This window comes from Typopeltis vanoorti, chromosome 5 (genome assembly GCF_054136105.1).
Source record: "Typopeltis vanoorti isolate ZY-2024b chromosome 5, IOZ_Tvanoo_1.0, whole genome shotgun sequence".
In the NCBI taxonomy this organism is placed as follows: domain Eukaryota; kingdom Metazoa; phylum Arthropoda; class Arachnida; order Uropygi; family Thelyphonidae; genus Typopeltis; species Typopeltis vanoorti.
The window spans coordinates 170059384-170081346 of record NC_143553.1 but is presented as its reverse complement, the minus strand read 5'-3'; the positions used below and the strand labels follow the sequence as shown (position 1 = coordinate 170081346).

General features: G+C 34.3%; 1 protein-coding gene across 1 annotated transcript in view; it reads right to left on the bottom strand.

Moving 5' to 3' along the window:
• Positions 1 to 4644: 4644 nt before the first annotated feature.
• Positions 4645 to 21963, bottom strand: part of Mcm3 (minichromosome maintenance 3) — a 322450-nt gene continuing 305131 nt past the window's right edge. The window contains exons 17-18 of the mRNA XM_090392917.1: positions 14755 to 14866; positions 4645 to 5155 (exon numbers count right to left, since the gene is read on the bottom strand). Coding sequence (XP_090249043.1) covers positions 4954 to 5155; positions 14755 to 14866 — 314 coding nt within the window. The 3' untranslated portion in view covers positions 4645 to 4953. The remainder of the gene's footprint in view (positions 5156 to 14754; positions 14867 to 21963) is intronic.

The following is a 21963-nucleotide window of genomic DNA, read 5'->3' as shown; positions in this document are numbered from 1 at the left end:
GAGGACTTTGGCAAGAACACAGAAAATAAATATCAAGAAGGTGGTAAGATATTCTGGAGATTGTTGAAGAAGCTTAGAAATGGAGGAAAGAGTGCTGTAAAAGGAGTCAGAGATGATAAAGGTGACATGAAAACAGGAGAAAAAGATATCCTTGAAGTATGGAGTAATTACTTTGAAAAACTGCTAAATGAAACAAGCAGTAATAGCACGGTTGTAAAATACACTCAACAGGCATGCAGTCAGGAATACATATCCATACTAGAAGTAGAAAAAGCCATCAATGGCTTGAAATGTGGAAAGGCAGCAGGAGTAGATGATATTCGACCTGAAATACAGAAGTATGGTGGTATAAAAGTCTTACAGTGGCTGCACTGCATAGTTCAGAAAGCCTGGACAGAGGGACGAATTCCCAATGATTGGAGTAGAGCTCTAATAGTGCCTATATATAAAAAGGGAAATTAAAACTGAATGTGAGAATTACAGAGGTATTTCCCTACTGAGTGTTCCTGGCAAGATCTACGCAAGTATACTTGAGAAACAGTTGAGAAGAATTGTGGAAGAAAAGCTTGGTGAAGAACAAACTGGATTCAGGCCAAATAGAGGCTGTCAGGTTCAGATCTTCACTTTATGACAAATAGATGAGAAAGCATGGGAATATAACACAGATCTGTATTTAAGTTTTGTCGATCCGAAAAAGGCATATGACAAGGTGCCAAGAGAGAAGCTCTTCAATACACTACAGTTATATGGTGTCAATGGGGCGTTATATCAAGCAATACTTAGTCTGTATTTGAGTTGTAAGACAGCAGTTAGAATTGAAGGATGTGTAACATTAAACAGGAAGATGGTTTAATGTTAAATCTGGTGTGAGACAAGGATGTACATTATCTATATGGATCACATTATGAAGGAAAGTGGTATTAAACATGATATCAGAATTTGAGATGTTAATGTCAGTTCTTTGCTTTATGTAGACGTTGTTATACTTCTGAATAAATCTGCTAGAAGTTTGCAAGATTACCTGACTAAACTGAATAACTGTTGTAATAGATATGGTATGAAGGTCAGCATTAAAAAGACAAAGACAATGAAAATAGGTAGAATTGTTGAAAATGTCAACTGTGTTGTGAATGGGGAACCTGTGGAACAAGTAAAACATTTCAGCTACTTAGGCACGATTTTTAGTGAAGGTGTAAATTAAATATGGAAATAGACAACAGAATCAACAAAGCTGGTATGGTAGGAAGTCAATTGAATAAATTCATATGGAATAAGAGAGAAATTAGTCAGAACATTAAATTAGCTGTATACAAGACAGTGTTCAAACCAGTTTTAACTTATGGATCTGAGAACTGGGTCAGAAGTAAAACACTGACCAAAGACTAGAGACCACAGATATGAGAGTCCTGAGAAAGATTAGAGCCATGAACAGATGGCATCAATGGCAATATCATATTAAAAACGAGGATATTTTTAAAGAACTTGACATTGTCAGCAGAGCTAATCTCAGGTGGTATGGTCACGTAAACAGAAAAGGAAAGATCTTTCCTCAAAGAAAAACCTTTGAGGAAAGATTAGCAAAGTTGGCAGGAAAGTCTTTGAGGAAAGACTCAAAGAACTTTCCTCAAAAAATCTTTGAGGAAAGTTCTCTGCCAAGTTGGCAGAAAAACGACCCAGAGGAAGATCAATATATATGTGGATTGATACAGTACAATGTGCCTTAGACGATAGAAATATAAGATCTGATAATGATAATACTGGCGTCTTGACAAGTAATAGACTGATTTGGAGGAAAATTGTAGATAGGAAGTTAGTAATTATGTAAATTTTTCATGTAGTACTATCATATCCTGTACATCCCTTGTGAGGGTACATGTCAGAAATTTGATGATGATTCTGACAAGTATGTCGATCCGAAACACGGCAGAATTTTTCACGCAATGTCAGTTAATATTGGAAATTTTTCATGTGTGTACTTCCAATGACTTCATTGTTTATTGATTTTAAATGTAAACTATTCTGAATGTTTATTATCTCAAGTTCTACTTCAGCTTTATTTACATCAAACAGCCCACTAATTTTATTTGAAATTTCTGTGATGTTCCAGTTTTCTTGAAATGGATTATGATAAAAGATACAATCATTTCAGCTTTATTAAAATCTTTAAATCTTGAATTTATTTCTTCCTCAACTAATTCTATTTCACGAATAAATTATTTTAAATCACAGTGAAGCATTTCTTGATTCTGTTCAAAACATTTTAATAAATATGGGAGATGTCTAAATTCGATTTATATTTTTCTTTAATAAAAGTAAGTATTGTTGGAAACGTTTTATTGAACTTAACATGTCAATTAAATTTTTATCTCTACCTTATAACTTTGCTTAATTTTGTACAGAAATCTACTAAAAATGATAAGTGTAACAACCATCTTTTATCACTCAACTGTGGATTAATATCTCCTTTTTCATCAAGAAAAAATTTTATATCGTTAATTAATACAAGAAATCTTTCTAAAAATTTACTTCTGCTGAGCCAGTGAACATTATTGTACGACAGAAGTTTCCTATCATCATCTGCCTATAATTTAAATAACCGCCATTGCAGGGCTTTTCCTTGAACAGAATTTTCAATTTTAAATGTAATATCCAAAACATCTTTTGTGTTTAATCTTTTACTACACAGTACTTATTGGTGGATAATACAGTGGTACGTTAAAAAATCTGGATATTTGTCATCGTTTTTACATAATGAAATGAAGCCTGATTTATTACCTATCATTGCAGGAGAACCATCAGTAGTAATAGACACAAGTTTAAAAAGTAGAAGTTTGTGTTGTTTCACAAATTCATCAAATGCCGAAAAAATGTCTTCTCACCAGTCCTTCCCAATAATGGTACAATTTTCAAAAGTTCTTCTTTACTTGAATAATCTTGAAATACCATACAAATAAATACCATTAACTGAGCAGTATCAGTGGAGTCGTTTGATTCATCAAATTGTAATGAAAATGCAACCCAGTGGTGAATGTCTGACATTAACTGAGTATTCAGATCAGCACTTAAAATTTTAACTCTTATCATAACTGTTGTTCTGGAAATTTGTAAAGCTTTAATATTCAAAATAATTTAATTTTTATTTTTAAAATCAGAAAATAAAGACTCTGCTGCTGCAAAAGAAACAATTCTTTTAGTAACTCTCCATCAGTAAAAGGCTTTTTTGCTTTTGCTAATAAATGACACACTTTCAAAGATGCAATAGTGGCTGATATTGGTTTATTTATTACTTTCGAAATCATATTTTGTTGTCCAGAAAGTCCTGCCTTTAAATTTATAATTTTTGATTCACGTATTTCGGAATTTTTGGGAAAATCTTCATCATATTTTGCATGTAGCGATCAAAAATGTCTCTTAATATTACCTTTTTTTTGGAATTGCTACAGATGAATTACAAATCAAACAACAACACTTTCCATTTACCATTATAAAGAAATAATCCATTTCCCATTCCTTGTGAAAAGGATATGTCTTCGATTTCGTTGATACACTCATGATTATCCTCAAATTTAAAAAAAAAAAATAACCTTTAAATATTTTATTAAAATAAAAATTTTTTATAACTTATCAATTAGCGAACAAAATAATGGTAAATCTAACGATAAATTTAGAGCAACTGAAACTCAACTGAAATTCTAACAGTGGGTAGTGGGAAGTGTGATGTAGTTACAAGTAAACACGATTATAAACGAAACACATACGATGCTTTGCTTATAATCGTATTCACTCGGCTCGTTGTTTGACTTCCACTGATCCAAATTAATTCATTTACCGGACTTATAAGAAAATTACTGATTTGACAATTTTGACAAAAAATAAATAAACAATAGCAATAGCAAAATACACTTAAAGAGAATTAAAAAATAATACAAAATAATGATAAATAAAATATTATGTTTTCAGTTTTAATTAAATTTGTAAGAAAGGAGGAATAAACAAGAGATCGACCAAAAATCGCTCCGCGATCGACGGGTTGAACACCACTGCTATATAGTATTAGATGAAGGATGAAGTAGAAGTTGTTATAAGTCTGAAAGACTATTTTCAGAATCAGCATCCGCTACGAAGCACTCTTCCAACTTCAAGCATGGCTGCATTAATTTACCAAAGATCTGAGAGACTATCATTTTAAGATGTAATAGCCTGACTTCTCTAAATTAACGTTATAGTTATCCGTCCCATAGAGGGTACCATGTTCTGTTTTCAGTCATAATTGAAATTGTTTTCCACAATTATTTAGCTCAGTGCTGTGTGTCTGTCACAGTTATAATTGTGCTCTGATGATGATAGGAAGACAACTAACGAAATATTAGTGAGTTTAATAAACAGATTTTTCCTCTCTTGGTGTTGTTTATACCATGAAGCATTATCTATATAAAGATACTAATTTTATTTCATTAAGAATTTTAAATACCAGTAATTGTGATTAAATCTTGATGAGTTTGAATTTAAATAATTCTTGAACAAAAAGTATTATCTTGTTAAATATCCAGCTGTAAAACCATAAATGAAGGAGCATAAAAAATGAGTGTAGAATGAAACTATTAGTTGCAAAAATATTTTAAGAAATCAAAAAATGAAACAGCCTGAGGTTCAATTATTTCATTTATGTATAAGTTCACTTATAGAATTTACAACTTGTTCTGTTCAATGATCAAACAGGGAGGTACTCTTTTGCAGAAATTAGCGTTCATAGATGGTTTATGCATTTTCTTAAATATGAACAAATGAATTATACTATATTCATTTCTAAAAACTGAAGCAGCTTATGCATAATAAAATTATAATCCAGGATTAAATGAATTGAAAATACTTAGAATAACAGCAATTACTAATCCAACATAGTTAAAAATCTTAATATACAAATTACGATGTACAACTACCAACTGCAGTGTGCTAAATAAGAAAAACCACATCATCGGCAACCATCACTTGGTTATCATCCATCATTGTTTCTAAGGCTACATTAATCTCTCCACGAGTAAAAGGATCTTGTTTAACCTCCTTAGCTACAAATTCAATAATTTCTGCAATAGGAAGAGATTGAATATGTTTCTCCTTAAAAATTTCCATCACAAGAGAGCGAAAAGATTGTAATCTGAAAGAGATATAGACAGTAAACACTTGATATAAAAATTGATTTTTAAGTAGTCAATAATACCACCTCATTTTTTTTCTTTCCAGATGGTCTGTTAAGATCAACTGACTTTTTATATCTTTTTAAATTTTGATGAGTAGTTTGAATTTAATAATTCTTGAACAAAAAGTATTATCTGTTAAATATCCAGCTGTAAGACCATAATGAAAGAGCATAAAAAATGAGTGTAGAATGAAACTATTAATTCCACAAATAATTTAGAAAACAAAAAAATGAAACACTCTGAGGTTCAATTATTTTATTATGCATAAGCTCACCTAGTTTCCTATCTGAAAATGAATACTACATTCTTTGATCAGTGAGAGAGAGAGAGAGAGAGAGAGAGAGATGTGTGTATTTATGCAGATGTAGACTATGTAAATATACATATTCTCTGATCAGTTTGTTTTTGCATAGTGGATAACCTCCTCTCAGTTAATTTTTGTGGAAAAAAACTAACAGGCATACAATTTTTTTTTTTTTTTAACCAAATGGCAAGTGAATGAAATTTTACAGTAGAGGTCTTAAATCAGCCTATGGACTGAATTCTATATTTCAGAGTTATCCACAAGATTACACCAGAAGTTTTTAAATACAGATTTTTTTTTTTGTTTCTCCATCATAATTTATTTGGGGATATTTAAAACAGTTATTTATATGTATATTATCATCACAATTTTCTAGTCTATACCTTCATGAAGTTCATCGGAATTTATGCTTCATATAGTTCATCATCAAATTCCTGCCATGTACCCTCAAGGGGTGTACAGAATATGAAAGTACTACATGAAAAATTTATATCATTACTAACTTCCTATCTACAATTTTCCTCCAAATCAGTCTATTACTTGTCAATACTCCAACATTATCAGATCTTATATTTCTATCGTCAAAGGCAGTTTTTACCGTATCAATCCACCTATATCTTGGTCTTCCTCTGGCTAGTTTTCATGCAAACCTGGTAGAAAACACTTGTTTTGCTAATCTTTCCTCGCCCATTCTGTTTAAGTGACCATACCACCTGAGATTAGCTCTGCTAACGCATTCCTGGATGTTGACAATGTCAAGTTCATTCCGAATATCCTCATTTTTAATATCATAATAACATTGATGCCATCTGTTCTTGCCCCTAATCTTTCTCAGGACTCTCATATGTGCAGTCTCTAGTCATTGGTCAAGTGTTTTACTCCTGACCCAGCTCTCAGATCCATAAGTTAATTTAGTGTTCCGACTAATTTCTCTCTTATTCCATATGAATTTATTCAATTGACTTCCTACCATACCAGCTTTGTTGATTCTGTGGTCTATTTCCATATTTAATTTACCATCTTCACTAAAAAACGTACCTAAATAGCTGAAATGTTTTACTTGTTCCACAGGTTCCCCATCCACAACGCAGTTGACATTTTCAGTGATTCTGCTTATTTTCATTGTCTTTGTCTTGTTATTGCTGACCTTCACGCCATATCTATTAAAACAGTTATTCAATTTAGGTCAGGGAATCTTGCAGACTTGTACCGGATTTATTTAGAAGTATAACATCATCTGCATAAAGCAAAGAGCTGAGATTAACATCTCCAATTTTGATATCAGGTTTAATGCCACTTTCCTTCATAATGTGATCCATATAGATAATGAATAACAGAGAGGATAATGTCCATCCTTGTCTGACACCAGATTTAACATTAAACCATTTTCCTGTACTTCCTTCAAGTCTAACTGCTGACTTACAACTCAAAGACAAAGTATTGCTTGGTATAAAGCCCCAGTGACACCATATAACTGTAGAGTATTGAATAGCTTCTCTCTTGGCACCTTGTCATATAACTTTTCCAGATCGACAAAACTTAAATACAGATCTTTGTTATAATCCAATGATTTCTCCACTATTTTTCATAAAATGAAGATATGATCCTGACAGCCTCTATTTGGCCTGAATCCAACTTGTTCTTCACAAGCTTTTCTCCCACAATTCTTCTCAACCGTCTCTCAAGTATACTTGCATAAATCTTACCTGGAACACTCAGTAGGGAAATACCTCTGTAATTCTCACATTCAGTTTTATTTCCCTTTTTATATATGGGTACTATTAGAGCTCTACTCCAATCATCAGAAATTCTTCCCTCTGCCAGGCCTTCTGAAATATGCAGTGCAGCCACTGTAAGACTTTTATACCACCATACTTGAGCATTCCTGGTTGAATATCATCTACTCCTGCCTTTCCACATTCAAGCCTTTGATGGCTTTTTCTACTTCAAGTATGGATATGCATTCCTGACTGCATGCCTGTTGAGTGTATTTTACCACCATGCTATTACTGCTTGTTTTATTTAGCAATTTTTCAAAGTAATTACTCCATACTTCAAAAATATCTTTCTCCAGTTTTCATGTCACTGTCATGTCATTGTTTTTCTTATTTTATATCTTCCCTTTCTATCTTTCAATCGCTATTTTACTTCTTCAGATATCAGGCCTAATATACTTACATCTAGGATTGTTTCCTCTTCGGATACTGGCAAATTATATTATGCTGCGCCAGCCAGTATCCTATAGCAGAAAAGATCTTACTCAGGGAGACAATACTAGATTCTGAGGCGTTCTTACACTATATTTCACTTTAATATGGCTGTATAGATTCAGACTGCAGTCGTGGCCTAAATCTATAATTATATACACTTTTTAATTCCTTACCGCCAAAAGAGATTCTATTTTTATAAGTGGTAATTTGGAATCGTAATCAGGCATGACTCAGGTATAGGCAAATAAATCATGTTTATTGTATCAAAGCAAAATACACTAAAGAAATCCAGGCATTCAATTTATCTCAATACTAAATAAGGAAACTAGAGTTAAAAGATCAACACACTTTAAATTTAAATCAAAGGTTATAAAGCATGTAGGACACAATGACTGATAATTGGGATAAATAGCAAATTATATGGTGTTAAGCTAAAATTCCCTTCTGCAAGCTATTCATAAGATAATATAACTAGCATTCTAATGTTATTCAATTACTATAAGTCTACAGTCCTAATCTCGTTATGTCAAATCAACAACACAACACAAAAGACCTCTTCCAAACAATTCTTTTTCTCAAAAGGAGGCTAACTATCTAATTAGAGTCTGTCTACAAAGTTCTTTATAATAATGTTCATAATTTACATTCAAAAGTAATTTTCTCTCTTCTAAGGAATTCTAAACACAAAATAAAGTAATTCTACTTTACCGAACTTTTTTCTGGTCTTTCAGCACCACGTGTACGTCTGGTTACCACTTGTCTATTGGCTGTCCTTACGCCAGCATAGCGGTTACGCTATCTTCATAATTACTGCTGATCACAGACTAGATTCTTTGCATCTCAGGAAACATCTCTATTCCTCTCGATGGGACTCTTCAGCGAGGGCTCGATTCTGCTAGGGCTGGAAACCTTCAGCCCTGCGTGGAATCCTACAACATTCTCAGGAAACCTCGTCGTCTAACATCGTAGCACCGATGCTTCATCCCCCTTACTCGAACCACCAGCTAACTTCCGAACCAGGAACCAGGAAAAATGATAAGACAAGAGCGAGCCGATACTGCACTCATTCCCTTATATTCTTCATTCGAGTGCCCCCTTTGCACATGACCTGTATCTTTTCTCCCCTTGGGTTCATCCCTTGCTCTCTCCTTTGCTGATATACTCTTGTATTCACGGAATTCGTGTCGAAGTACTTTCCACGTAAGCTACTGCCTCTGGCGTTATCATCTCTAATTTATCATCTTTATCATCTCTAATTTCTTTTACAACATTCTTTCCTCCATTTCTGAGCTTCTTCAACAACCTTCAGAATATCTTGCCACCTCCTTGATATTTATTTTCTATGTTCTTTCCAAAGTCCTCCCATGACTTTTGTTTAGCTAATTTTACACAGTGTTTAGCTTTCTTACATTTGTCTCTGTGCTCTCTAAGAGCACAAGCTGACTTATTAGCCAGGAACTTTTGATATGCTTTCTTCTTTTCCTTCACTGCCTCTTTAACTTCCGGTTGTGCACCATGGAGTTCTGATTTTTCTATCCTTGCAGACAACCTCACCACATGCCTCTCTGGCTGAATCAATCAGGGTTTTCTTTAAGGCTTGCCACTGAATATCCAAGGTTCAGTTCCTGTTCTCAAACTCTTTCATTTTTTCTTCAATAATCTTTGTGTATTTTAGTCTACAGTTCACATTTGAGAGCTGCTCAACTTTTATTCGCTTTAAAACTTTCTTACATGTTTTCTTTTCAATATGAAATTAAATTTTATCCTGCTCAAGACTAAATAGTGATCACTTCCAATTTCAAATCCTCTGTACACTCTGGTGTCCTGCACCAGGGAGAAAACATCACTATCGACAATAACATAGTCATAATCTGGTTATTACCAGACCATGTCCTAACCTGAAATCCAACAGGTATTTGCCATTATTAGCTTTGTTCTTTTCTCCAAATTTTCCCAAAATATTTTTGTATGTCTGACAATCATTTCCTACTCTGCTATTTAGATCCCCAACAAGGACCAACATTTCCTTTTTCATTGTGTGTTGCTTTCTCTAAAGCCTCAAAAAATTCCTCCACTTCTACCTTAGTAGAACCTTCTGTGGGACCATAGGCACAAATAAGTCTCATTGTCCAGTTCCCCATTCTGACATTTGCACACATCACTCTACTTGAAACTGCCTGCCATTCAAGAAGATTAGCCTTGTATTTAGTGTTGAATACTATGGCTACTCCTTCTTTTCCTTGGTTGTCATTGTCTGAATATAACATTTTGTATTTATTGCTCAGCAAGATCTCATCAGTTTTTGTCTTTTTTTTGTCTCAGTCATCCTTATTATGTTGATCTGGTACTTATCTAATTCCTCAACTAGCTCCATTTCTTTGCCATTCAGGCTTCTTACGTTGATAGTACTGATCTTTATCTCTGGAGATGTTGAGTTGGGGTGTGTTTTCAGATTTGTTCCAGTAGCTGACTTTTCGCTGTTTGCCCTGGTTCCTGGCGAAAACAACAGGGGCCTTGTTTAACCGGGTGATGCCCCAGCTGGCATGAAATTCTGTCGTTTTGTACCATCATTTTGTATTAAGCCAATAAGAATACAATTTGGTCAGCTAAATCCCAAATTGCCATTCCTTCAATTATTGGCCGAAGCAGAACGTTTTGTTTGTGTACTTTAGGAACACCATATATTCTGGGAGAACGAGTGTAATGGAGTATAAATTTTTTTAACAATGTCTGACGGCCAAGAAGTGTTAAGTAATTTCTCAAGTTTTTTTCTCTTTATTCTGTTAGTTGAATTATAGTTTACAAGCTGATAGGTACTGTTATCAGAGACTAATTGATTCATCTGATGGATGTCAGTTGATCTGTAAAGGACGACAGTGGCATTACCTTTGTCCGATTTTGTTATAATTATGTCTTGATTAGCTTTTAGTGACTTGATTGCTGCTAGTTCTGTTTTTGTAAGATTGCTATATATGGTTTTCTTTTTATTCAGAATATTGCTGGTTTCTAAACAAATTGTTATCGGCTATATTAATAGAAAGAGATTTAATGCCTCTTTCTATGTGGTATATAAAATCCAGTTTATTAACAGTTCTAGGTGCTACTGCGAAGTTAAGGCCTTTATCGAGTAATACAAGTTGACTGTTATTTAAGGTGTGGCTTGATAAGTTGATCATAACAGTTTGTTGTTCCCTGTTGGAGTTGTTTATGGAGAAGAGATATCCTGATTGGTCAAATTCATATGATTGGCATTCAAATTTCGCCGTTGTTTTAAAATATGAAATTTGGCCTTAAGTTTTTCTTTATTACTTTCTAGAATATATTTAGATGAATTGGCAGTGATTCTTTCAAGCACATTCAAAATATCTGGATTCATATATCTAGAGAGGTTCTATTGTAAATTTAAAACCTGTTTTTGAGTTATTGCTAGATTTTTGTGGGCTGTTTGAATTTGCTCTCTAAGTATTGCTTTCTCTGTGCATGCATAGATACGAAGTGCTTTAGCAGAAGTAAATTTCTTTTTCAGCTTGATGCAGTTAGGAATAAGATTACTGTCTCTGCATCTCTTTGAAAAGGCCAGCCAATTGATCAAAAGGGAAACACATATCTTTAGCTTATCGTACTGATTCCAACGCTTGTGAGTACCATCTCCATGGATGATGAGAATCCTTTCTTTCATGCAGGTATGGCCATGCCCTTACCACTATCCCCCCCCCCCCCCCCAAAAAAAAAAATTGCTAACTTTTATATGGAAGATTTGAGCAAACTGCTCTTGATTCCTTTACTCTAAAACCTACAGTATGGCTTAGATACATTGACAATGTTTTCATTATCTGGCCACAGGGTCAACAAACTTTAAACATATTCCTTAGTCACCTGAACAAACGACATGAACGCATAAAATTTACCATTGAAATTGAAAATCAGAACTCGCTCCCATTCCTGGATACATTGGTCACACGTCTTCTCTCAGGCAGTCTATCCTTCATGGTTTACCACAAATCAACACATACTGGCCAATATATACATGCTAACTCATATCACAACCCATCGCAAAATTTGGAGTCATTAATACCCGTAAAAACAGAGCTGTAACAATTTGCTCTAATCAACAAGCTCTTAAACAAGAATTAAAGATTATTAGCAACACATTTATAAATAATGGCTATAACAAAAATACTATTAATAAAGTTCTTCATAAAACTTCATCAAAAAAGAATATAGATTACAGTAAAACCATAGCCATCCCATACATTAAAAGGTTATCAGAAAAATTATAAAACACCATTATAATCTTAATGCCACTTTTAAACCACCTATAAAATTAAAAAAACATTAAACTCCTCTAAAGATCTCTTCCTCCCATTGGCACATCCTGGAGTTGACTGCTTCTACTGCACCTGTAACTTACCTTATATTGGTGAAACTGGACGTACAATCCCTATACGTAAAAAAAAATACAAAAGAGTTGATAAGTTGATCACATGACTATTGCTTGCAGGTGGTTGGTCGCTCCTTGTCTTTTTTCTTTAATCATTAAATAACAATTTTGGTGAAGCAGGCCTCTCAGATCATGCTCTCAACATCCTACACCAAATAGATTGAAAAAGTACCTGCTCTTTACATCATACAAAAACCTGGTATGAAAGAAAATTTAAAGAAGCATGTGAAATTCTGATTAACCACCCTAATCTCAACAATAATGGTGGCATAAAAATTCCAAGAATTTGAATGGCACATATTCAGCTTACTTAGTTTCCAGCATACTTTAGGACTTTTCAAGCAATTTTGAAATTTATATGTATAATCACATAGTTTATATATATATAAACATGTTGCTCTCCAGCCCAATTTAATTTTGTAACCTAATAGACAATAATAATAGGACTCTAGCTTTGATGTAGTAAAGTTTTTTCCCTCACTAGAGGTCAGGCCAATAATTGTTGTAACGGTTGGTCAGTAACTTTAACAAACCATGTAGATTGTAGTGCAGCTTCTTTCTTTATATATGTGTATGCTCCAGATGATGATCTTGATACGAAGGTCAAAATGTCGAGTGTTCATTTTAGTTTATATTAAACTAAAGTTTTGCTCTAACACGTTAGTTGTCTCCATAATTTTTCATAATGTATCCTTTTATAATTGTTCCTCCTCATCTGAAACTCAACTCTTCACATTGATTAGTATAAAACTTTTCCTTGTCCTGCCTGATGGCTCTTCTGACTTCTCTATGTAATCTCTTATATTCTTCAGTCCCTATCTCTGTTTTTCCAACTGCCTTCTTTTAATTGGATCTGTACATTGAATCTGATATTCATAGGTCTCTTAGTCTCATGCATTATGGTCCCTAATGACACTGTAATAAATAAAGTGTCAGTAAAGGACCTCAATGCATATGTCAGTCCTGCCTTCTAGCAACTGCAACATCCATGAACAATATGATTTGCTTATCTCTTTAGAGCATATCAAAGAGAAAAATCAGTATGAAGCTCACTCCAGAGAATATGCCATAAACAGTCCCATTACATGAGAATCTATTAGTGAAAAAAAAAAAAAACTTCTCAGCATAAGAAGGTTTGCCACTAGATGTTGCTACCTTCATGGTACTGCCCCTTTGTCTGCTGGCATGGGATGCTCTGCTAGGTTTTTAGTTTTTAGATTTCCTTTTCATTCTTCCACCTTTGGTATGCTGGGTCTGTTGAGTATGCTCCCTCACAATTAGGGCATTTTGGTGTTTTGCTCTTACGGTCTGTAATCGTGATCCAACTGCCACATGAGGCAAAGCACAGATGGCAGAGCCATGACAGGATTCTGGATCCTAGATTTTTTTTTTTTTTTATTTAATCAACAATTAGTTTACAAAAATGGATGGTATCTAACTGATGCAAGAAAATATATATAAAGTCATGTAAGCTGAGTCATGTGTATTGTAATTGGCAGCAGTCATCTAGTGAAGTTAATGTTCCAGTAATTAATTCACACAATGAACTAAATTTTTAAACTTCATGCCAGACTGCTCATTATACCAGCTTGAAAAATCACAAAAAAATATTTGTCAGCAGAACTGAAACTTGTATGTGTGTGTATATATATATATGTGTGTGTGTGTGTGTGTGTGTGTGTGTGTGTGTGTGTGTGTGTGTGTGTGTGTTTTATGCAAATTTCAGTTTAGTACTTAAGCATTTCTTCGAATAGAACTTGAGAATCATAATAATGAAGTAATTACAAGAGGAAACTTTTTTCTGAAACACATGAATGCATGTTGTTTCCTGCTTACCGATTCCACAGTTTTTCTCACTGACAGTTCTTGAATGCCATGTTCGATTGTTCTATGGTGCTATAGGCGAAGAATTCATTTTTATGGATGACAGTGCCATACCACATCATACACGAGCAGTGGAGTTATTTCTGGAGGGCAAGGATATTAATCAAATTGAGTAGCAGCATGCTTCCCAGATCTCAATCCCATAGAACATGTTTGGGACACAATAGGGAGACAACACTGATATTTGAAATTCTGCTCCAGAAAACAAACAAGGCTGAGAATGTTAAAAAAATTTTTTTTTTTTTTTAAAAATCACCATTTTAACATTATTATTGCAGTCATACTCCACAGGACTCGGGATCATCAAGAAAGGCCACACTACACTACATGATCCACCTATACAATCCACCATTACCATTACACTACACTATTCTATCCAACATCAACTATAAAGTATTTTTACCTGTTAACTTCATGTGTTATCTAGCAGATTTGCCTCTTCTGCAGAAGAAGAAGGAAAAAAAAAAAAAAAAAGTTACCTCCATATGAAATTGGGTAACTCAACTTTCCATACAAAGATTCCTCTTGAGAACTGAACTCATGTCTTTTCCAACAGACGACCACCATCCCTTTATTTTGAAACTACAAAAACAATTTAGAAACATGACAAAAAAAAAAAAAAAAGGACTAAATTCTGCCAAACATAAACAGTGTGTTTAGCAGAATGAATCAAACCTTTAGGGAATGGATTCATATATAATAAATGATTGGCCTCACCTCTCCTCTGATAATTCCAATTTCTTTTCAGAACTATCTGCTGTCATATCTTCACCTTTAGAATGGGGTTTCACAGGCTTTGAGATACTTGGGCGTCTTTGTTGGCTATCTTCTAAAAAGAAACATAATTAATTGAAAAAACTATCAAAATATAAATATAAACAACATAATATAATCTACAAATATCTGGTGTTTATAGAATTCCATGTTCTTGTGGTCTACCTTATACAGGTTAGACAAGCAGAAGTTTTGAAATAAGAAAAAAGGAACATCTCACCGATATGGAACACAGAAAAAAAGAAAAATATGGACTAGCACAACATTCACATACCACAAGTGACATCACTGACTGGGATACAACTACAGCCATTATGCCCTATTTGGAGGACAACTTCTTTCATATTGAATCAACTGCAGTCATTGACTCATATTGTTTACTAACAGAAACAAGGGTCTCATTTTAAACGACACCTGAAAATCATTCATTAACCAGATCTCTCAATATACACAATTTTGCTTCTTAATCTACCATTCAGAAGAAACCACTAATAACTTGTGTTAAAACAGCCAGTGCATTAACCACTTGTACATAATACTAACGACTATTAAACCCAGATATTTTATTGCTAACACTGTCAGGGCAATAGGCTCCATGTTGACATAAGTGTTCACTGTAACAAAAACAGGTGGGAGAAAAATTAATCAGTTCATATAACAATGCCCTAACTACTGAAGTTAACCATATCCTTAACTCATTCTTAGCCAATGGCTCCAACCCCCCAACCCCCCAAAAAAATTAAAACCAGTTACTTGCAACTCCCTCCCCCCTTCATAACAGAGATTACTCTAAAACAGGGGTTCCCAACCTTTTTGTTTCCTAGAGCACATTCTAAAATACCGATAGGACGACGGGCATCATCTATTTTTTCAAGCAAATTTTTTGAATTCGTTTGATAATGAAAACATACGAAGTTTACATTATAATCAAATGTTTTATTACTTAAAAGTTTACATTATATAAAAATTTAAATATATATATATGTAAGTTAGTGTGATCTTTGGCATTGCATTTCATTGGCCAGTGCTTCATAATTAGGAGAATATGATGATATTCCAGTTCTTAAACTGGAATGAACAACTTCGAATGCGCGTCTACTTTACATTGTATGTGTTTAATACATGTCATGTGTCATTAACGCATGCATCATATAGCATGCCATGAATTGTTGCATGATTATTTCAAACTATACGGCACATGGTTGAACAGCGGCAGGCACACACAAATTGGTTGACGGAGCCATGGTGCCCGCAGGCATAGGGTTGGGAACCCCTGCTCTAAATCTATCACCATTCCTTATATCCAGGGTACATCTGAAAAACTAACAAAAATTCTAAGAAAATATGACTTCACAATTAGTTACAAACCACATAAGACCTTTCTTCAGCTTCATTTGCTTAGTGTTAGTGCCTGAGTGCATATATCATTGTTTTGTGCTACCTAAAGACGGCATTGTAACACTGCCAAAATATAGGTAGTTATTAATTAAAGTTTTTATAATTAATAATATAGTTTACATTATCATTTCCTAAAAAATTAGAAGTATGCATAACCAACATATAAGCCTGTCTACAAGAAAAAAAAAAGGTGGGATATTGATAAATAACTATATCATGTTATTTTATTTTTAAACTTCAAGGACAGTAGCCTGTTTGAAGTAGAGTAAGGTAGGAAAGTTTCGAAATAGAGAAACTGGATATACATCACTGTTTTTCAAAGTGTGGGTCATGTCAACTTAGGATGATTGTCAGAAACGAATTTTTACTTAGTCTTCCTGATTAACAGGAAGGATCAATAATAGCAATTATCATACTTTTAAACTTAATGACATTAAGGTTTTTACTGATTCTTTTTGGCACTATTTTCTTTCTGTATTTAATTATTAATAAACTCATGTTTATTAATGTTATTTTGACTTTTTATTATGTTATGACTTTTTTAATATATATTATAAAACCAAATTTAGGTTATGGATTAAAATGCATTTCTTGGATACAATAAATGCATTTTATACTGTGGATCAGGTTAGACAAAAAGTGAAAAACATTGTCATAGATGGTTCCAGTAGGAAAGAAGTAGAGGAATTTTTAAAATCATTAGAAAGATCAGCTGATACCAAGACAAATTCAAAATAGACATTCCTTTGCAAAGGTTATGAAACCTAGAATTCCAAGTATATGATCTGCTCTGCCTGAAGATTTTTCTTATCCCACTTTATAACTTTTCATCTGCTGTCTTTACTGCTTTCCTAATTCAGATGAACAAGCTAATCCCTGGCCTGGTTGGTCGAGTAGTTAGCATATCCACTCTCCAACCAAGAGGCTGTGGGTTCGAATCCCATCAAAGGCACGAATGTTTGTGATTGTCCTACTAACCACTTACCATATGCACTGCTGTAACCTGTGTCCTAGAGAAGTATGACATTTGATGTCTTTGCATAAAAAATTAAAAAATCTCTGATTATTTATCTCTGAAAGTTGATTTCATACAGCCTAATTATCAAACCTGTGAGTTTATCTTCCTAGTTTGCTTTAATGTTCATAACTCAAACTTCCCTCCACTCGCAACTTCACAGATCAAGTGGAAAGGGCAGCTATATCATTTGATATTAGTTATGATCAAATACAAACTGTTAACCTGCCAACCAGATAATTCTCATCAATAACAAGCTCTTCCTTTAAATACAATCTAGATGCTTGCTCTTCACTAAGCAGCTATGACCATAACCTTTATCTGCATTTCCTTTTCTTCAGATTGATCTCTTCTTCAAGCTCAGTCTTGTATTATATGGCACTACAATGGTGGCAAATGGGATGACCTCCGAGACTTCCATGCTTCTTTTCCATGATCTGTTTACTGTTTCTGCTCTCCTCATCCAAATGCCTGCTCTGATCAAGCAAATCATTATTAGAATGAAGGCCTTTATTCCCCACACTGCAATAGAAATTGGCAAAAAATTTGCCATTGCAGTCAACGACAAATTGGGTGGTGCCATGGTGGCACCACCCAAAGATAATGCAATCAGCATTATGAAGGCCTAATGATGGCTTCTTCTCATCAGATTTCTTTATGAATGCTGGAGTATCCCAGGGTTATGTATGTTTGCATACATCAATAACCTCTTTCTAATCTCAAATCCTATCCATAGTTTGCTGATGACAATACTTTCTATTTCTTCGAGAAAACTCATCTCATCTCATCTTCTTTATACCCTCTTTTACCTTGCGGTGTCGAGGGTCCATTGATCATCGAACCTCAATCCGTTTACAGGATAAGGTGGTCAGCCCTATGCCCCGGTATATTCTATGGCCTGTAGTGTTAAGTTCTCAAGGCCAGTTTGCCTGCTTTGCGGGATGAAAAACCCCAGAATAAACCGAGGAAAAAACCCTGCTGTCCACACCCAAGACTGGCTAACTTGGCTATGGCTGAGGAAGATCCTTCAGCTCCTCACGTCACCGACGGGAATCGAACCTAGGACACTCCTTCCCCAGGCATATGGTTGCGAAGCACATAGCCACTAGGCTAACCGCGCGGACTCGAGAAAACTCATACTTCTCAAATGATTCCAGCTTCAATGAAAACTAGTTTTCTTATCTTGGGTTGACTTTCACATCTACATTATCCTAACATATCCCCCCCCCCCCCAAAGCACTATCCTGCTTAATTCTTAACACGTTACTCATGAGAAATACTGTTCTCAAGTGTTTAGGGTTGGTATACCTGAAACCTTCCTAAGAATTCTCAGTTAAAGCAGAAGAAGGCAATCCACCTAATAGATTACCCTCTCTCTCGCTCACACAGGCTCTCTCCAGTCACTTTCTCATAGTGATCTATTCTGTTTCTGCATGTTTCTTTCTTTTTTTACAGGGTTCATTCATTGGCATTTCTCCACTTATCAAACCAATCTCATTTATTTCTTTCATTCCTTCTGATATGGTTCTTTGGAAAAGCCTACTCCTATACTGTTTATCCCAAGGAATAAAACCCCAGATTTTCAAGAAATGTAAAGAGACTCCATCTTTCTCCCCAACTACCTGTCCACACACAGCAATGTTGTATTATAGGTTTGTGACATTTTGAGTGTCTGGGATAGTTGATAACAAGCTGGTTCTTGTTAGGGATAGCAGCAGCAGAGTTGAAGATAAATCTCATATATACAGAAATGTTTTAGGAAAATATGATATGATGAAAAGAGCAAAGCTAATAATAATGGTCAGTATACCTCTATATATATATATATATAGTAATAATAGTAATATGACTATTAAGTAATAGTAACAGCTATTACTATCAGTAATATCTTCACAGTGGTTCAGTAATAGAAGGGTATATACAGAAGACTGGAAATAGAAAGCATCATTCACTTTTAATCAGGATAAAAATGAATATCATGCTGAAAATAAAAAAATATATCAAAGTTTTAAAAGCCTCAAAGCCAAGCAACTTCCAGAGGTGAACCATAGGCCCAAACATACAAAGGTTATTGGATAAAACAAAACAAAAAAAAAGCGTTTGAAAATAAATAGACAAAATAAAGAGATACCTAGTAGCAGAATAAGAAAAATAGTAATTGATTAAGCAAGAAGCATGTGGTAAAGTAATTCGCAAGGCTAAAAAAATCAGAACTTCATGGTCAAGAAATTAAAGACACACAGAAACATTAATTCAAACACAATTCATATATTAATACATAAACAAAAAAGCCTTTTATAATAAACTTTATTTAATTCAAATAACCTTCCCTGTTTAGTGTCTTGACCTCCAAGTAAAAGGAAAGCTATGCTAACCTTATGATTCTTTTGGTTCACATCTAATAATCCAGTGAAGAGTTAGCAGCATCAGTGTCTACAGCTTGCATTACAAAGAAGTGAAAATGATTTCCGACTTTTTTTTTTAATCAATGTTACTTTTACAATGAATTTATTTTATTTTCTTTCAGTGGCTTTTAGATGTATAGTTAAAGAGTGCTTAATAAACATCAAAATATGAAAGTGGTTAATTCAATAATTAATGATTATAAATTTTATTTCAAAATGATCAAAAAAAAGTGAAACTTGCTATACAGAACTTTATTTCTGTGAATACAAGTTAAGAAAATAGGGTGCAGCAAATGAAATAAGAGACAACAGGTGAATAAGAAAGGTTATGTTCAAGAACAGTGCAAACAATGCACAGTAGTTAGTCAAAGAAACAAAGGAAGGAATATTATTACTATACATTAGTATTATGTGGATCATGGAACTTAATCCTTAGTCCACACAATACTAATGTACTGTGGGTTTGCAACCTTTCATGGATAGGATGGATTCACATGAAGAAATAAATACTTTCCAAAATGTTCAAGATTGCGGTTATTTTCATCATTTCCCATTATCATTCCTTCCTTTGTTTCTTTGACTAACTACTATTTAGGATGTAATAACACTAATAATAATAATAATTTATAGATCCTGTTCTAGAGAAGAACCATGCAACTATTGGTTAATGATATTCATTATGGGGGATCTTCAGCACATAGAAGAGAAGTACAACTAACATCTGATACCATGAAGCTAGAAGAGTCAGGACTTGGGATATGCCATCACTTCCACACTTAGCTTTAATGAAAGAAAATTATATTCCTACACAAAAGCAGGTTACTTACAAAAAGGCTGTAAAAGTTCTAAAGCACACTACGCACATTATCCTATTCTGAACAGATCCTGTGGAGTATGATTATCCTATTATTAGTATTAGTGGCAGATAACTAAGTAGATCTCTATACCAGTTATTATTAACACCATACCTTCATGGAATCAAAAGAATCATCATGGGAGACAAACACTGTTACACACAAAGCCCATCAAACTGTTTTAAACTCATTCACCACAATGTCAGGCAATACATTCCACTCACCAACCACTCTGCACAAAAAGAACTTGCTCACATCTTCCTAATATAGCTTCCAAGTATGCCCCCTTGTTCTACTCCTTTCTCTCATTCTATGAAAAATTTCTTCCACATTAACTCGATAATAACCCTTTACTAACTTAAATGTCTCAATCATATCCCCCTCAATCATCAAACATCCCAAAGACCAGTCATAACCTTAGTCTTCTCTGAACCCTCTCCAAAATATCCTTGTCAACATGAAAACCAGGACCAAATCTGTACACAATAGTCCATACAAGGCCTTATACAATGGAACCAGAATCTTTTATTTCTACAAGTTAACACCATATCAGTCCTCCACATCGTTGCTATAATCTGGTGTGATTAATGTCTTCACAACTTGGGCAATGTGACCTCTGAACTTCAGATCCTTGTGCACCACAACTCCAAGGTCTCTTATCTCAACTTCCTCCAAAATTTCCTTGCCAAGTATACTTTGCATCCCACTGTTGCTTACCAAATCTCAAAACCTTACACTTTGCAACATTGAACTGACTGTTCCATACTGTTGCCAACTCATACAATCTATTCAAGTCCACCCGTAAGGCGACAACATCTGCTTGATTCCTCATCACTCTCCCCAGTTTTGCATCATCTGCAAACAGTAGTATCATTACCAGTTAAACCCATCCCAATTAATACAGAAATAAAATGGTCCTAAAACAGACACCCTGTGGCACACTACTAGTGACTTTCCTCTTTCGAGATAGTGCCCCCTTCCCCCATACACAACTTGCTGATATTTATCTGATAGCCAGTCACCTATCCAACTCACTAGTCTATCATTCAATCCCATCAGCTTCAGTTTAGTTACCACCTTGTGGTGTGGCAATCTATCAAAAGCCTTTGTAAAATCTAAGCATACCACTGTATATGCATCTCATTTGTCTAATATATTTGCCTCTTTGTTATAGTACAAAAGCAAGTTGGTAAGACACGACTTCCATTTAATTGACAAGCACAAAGAATACCACTGTTATCAACCCACTTTTGTATCCTATCTTTCACCAACCTCTCTAATACCTTAACTACAACTACAGATATACAGATTAGCCTATAATTTGTTGCCTTAGCCTTATCACTACCTTTGTGAAGTGGAACAATTTTGCCTTCCTTCCATTCTTTGGGACTTTTGAAATCGCAATACTCTTGTTAAACAGGTAAGGCTGATGCTAATTCCTTGGAAATTCCCTTAAGACACATTGTGATGTCATCAAGTC